At 45.8% G+C, this 882-nt stretch overlaps 1 protein-coding gene across 1 annotated transcript in view; it reads right to left on the bottom strand.

Annotated features, from left to right (window-relative positions):
- Positions 1-556, bottom strand: part of lgr6 (leucine-rich repeat containing G protein-coupled receptor 6) — a gene marked incomplete at both ends in the record, with an annotated part of 45,132 nt that extends 44,576 nt beyond the window's left edge. The window contains one exon of the mRNA XM_083894949.1: positions 351-556. Coding sequence (XP_083751075.1) covers positions 351-556 — 206 coding nt within the window. The remainder of the gene's footprint in view (positions 1-350) is intronic.
- Positions 557-882: the final 326 nt, after the last annotated feature.

Raw genomic sequence — 882 nt, 5'->3', positions numbered from 1 at the left:
AGAGGATCAGTGGAGCAGGGTTAGCTGTTTTAGCTTTAGCTTTAGCTTTAGCTGTCCATGATCTCCCCTAGTGGACAAAACAATACCAACATGACTGTCCCCCAGTGGACAAAACGATACCAACATGACCGTCCCCTAGTGGACAAAACAATACCAACATGACTGTCCCCTAGTGGACAAAACAATACCAACATGACTGTCCCCTTGTGGACAAAACGATACCAACATGACTGTCCCCTAGTATTAGCAATAGTAGTAGTAGTAGTAGTAGTAGTAGTAGTAGTAGTATTAGCAGTAGTGTTAGTAGTATCAGTAGTAGTACATCATGAGCAGGATGTAGAAGTACTCACAGGTACGTGGTGAGTGGACTCAGATTAATCGGCACAGATGATAATCCTAATTCAGAACAGTCCACCATGACGTAAATCCCATCGTCTTCACACTGACATGGAGACGGACAGAAGGACGTCTCTGTCCTTCGTCCTCTGTGTCCACTCACTGCTGTCCTCATCATCATCATCATCATCATCATCATCATCATCATCAGCAGAGACATTTCTGAGCGTCCACCTGTCCTCTGTCCTCTGTCCTCTGATGTCCTCTTCAGTCTGTCTTATCGTCTCCTGTCTCCTCTACCTCTTCATCTTCATCTTCATCTTCTTCTCTTCATTCACTTTGACTTTTCTCTCACACACACTCTCTCTCCCTCTGTGTGTGTGTGTGTGTGTGTGTGTGTTGCTCTCTTTACCTATGGCAGCAGAGTTATCATGAGCTGTGAATGAGCTTCACTGATTGGTCCACAGTTTAGGGATGGGCTGAGCATCTCTGGGAAGTGGGAGGAGCCTGAGATCTCTCTCTCTCTCCCTCTCTGGGAAAATAGAG

The sequence above is a fragment of the Microchirus variegatus genome (genome assembly GCF_963457635.1).
Source record: "Microchirus variegatus genome assembly, chromosome: 9".
Classification (NCBI taxonomy): Eukaryota; Metazoa; Chordata; class Actinopteri; order Pleuronectiformes; family Soleidae; genus Microchirus; species Microchirus variegatus.
This window is presented reverse-complemented; position numbering and strand designations above follow the sequence as displayed.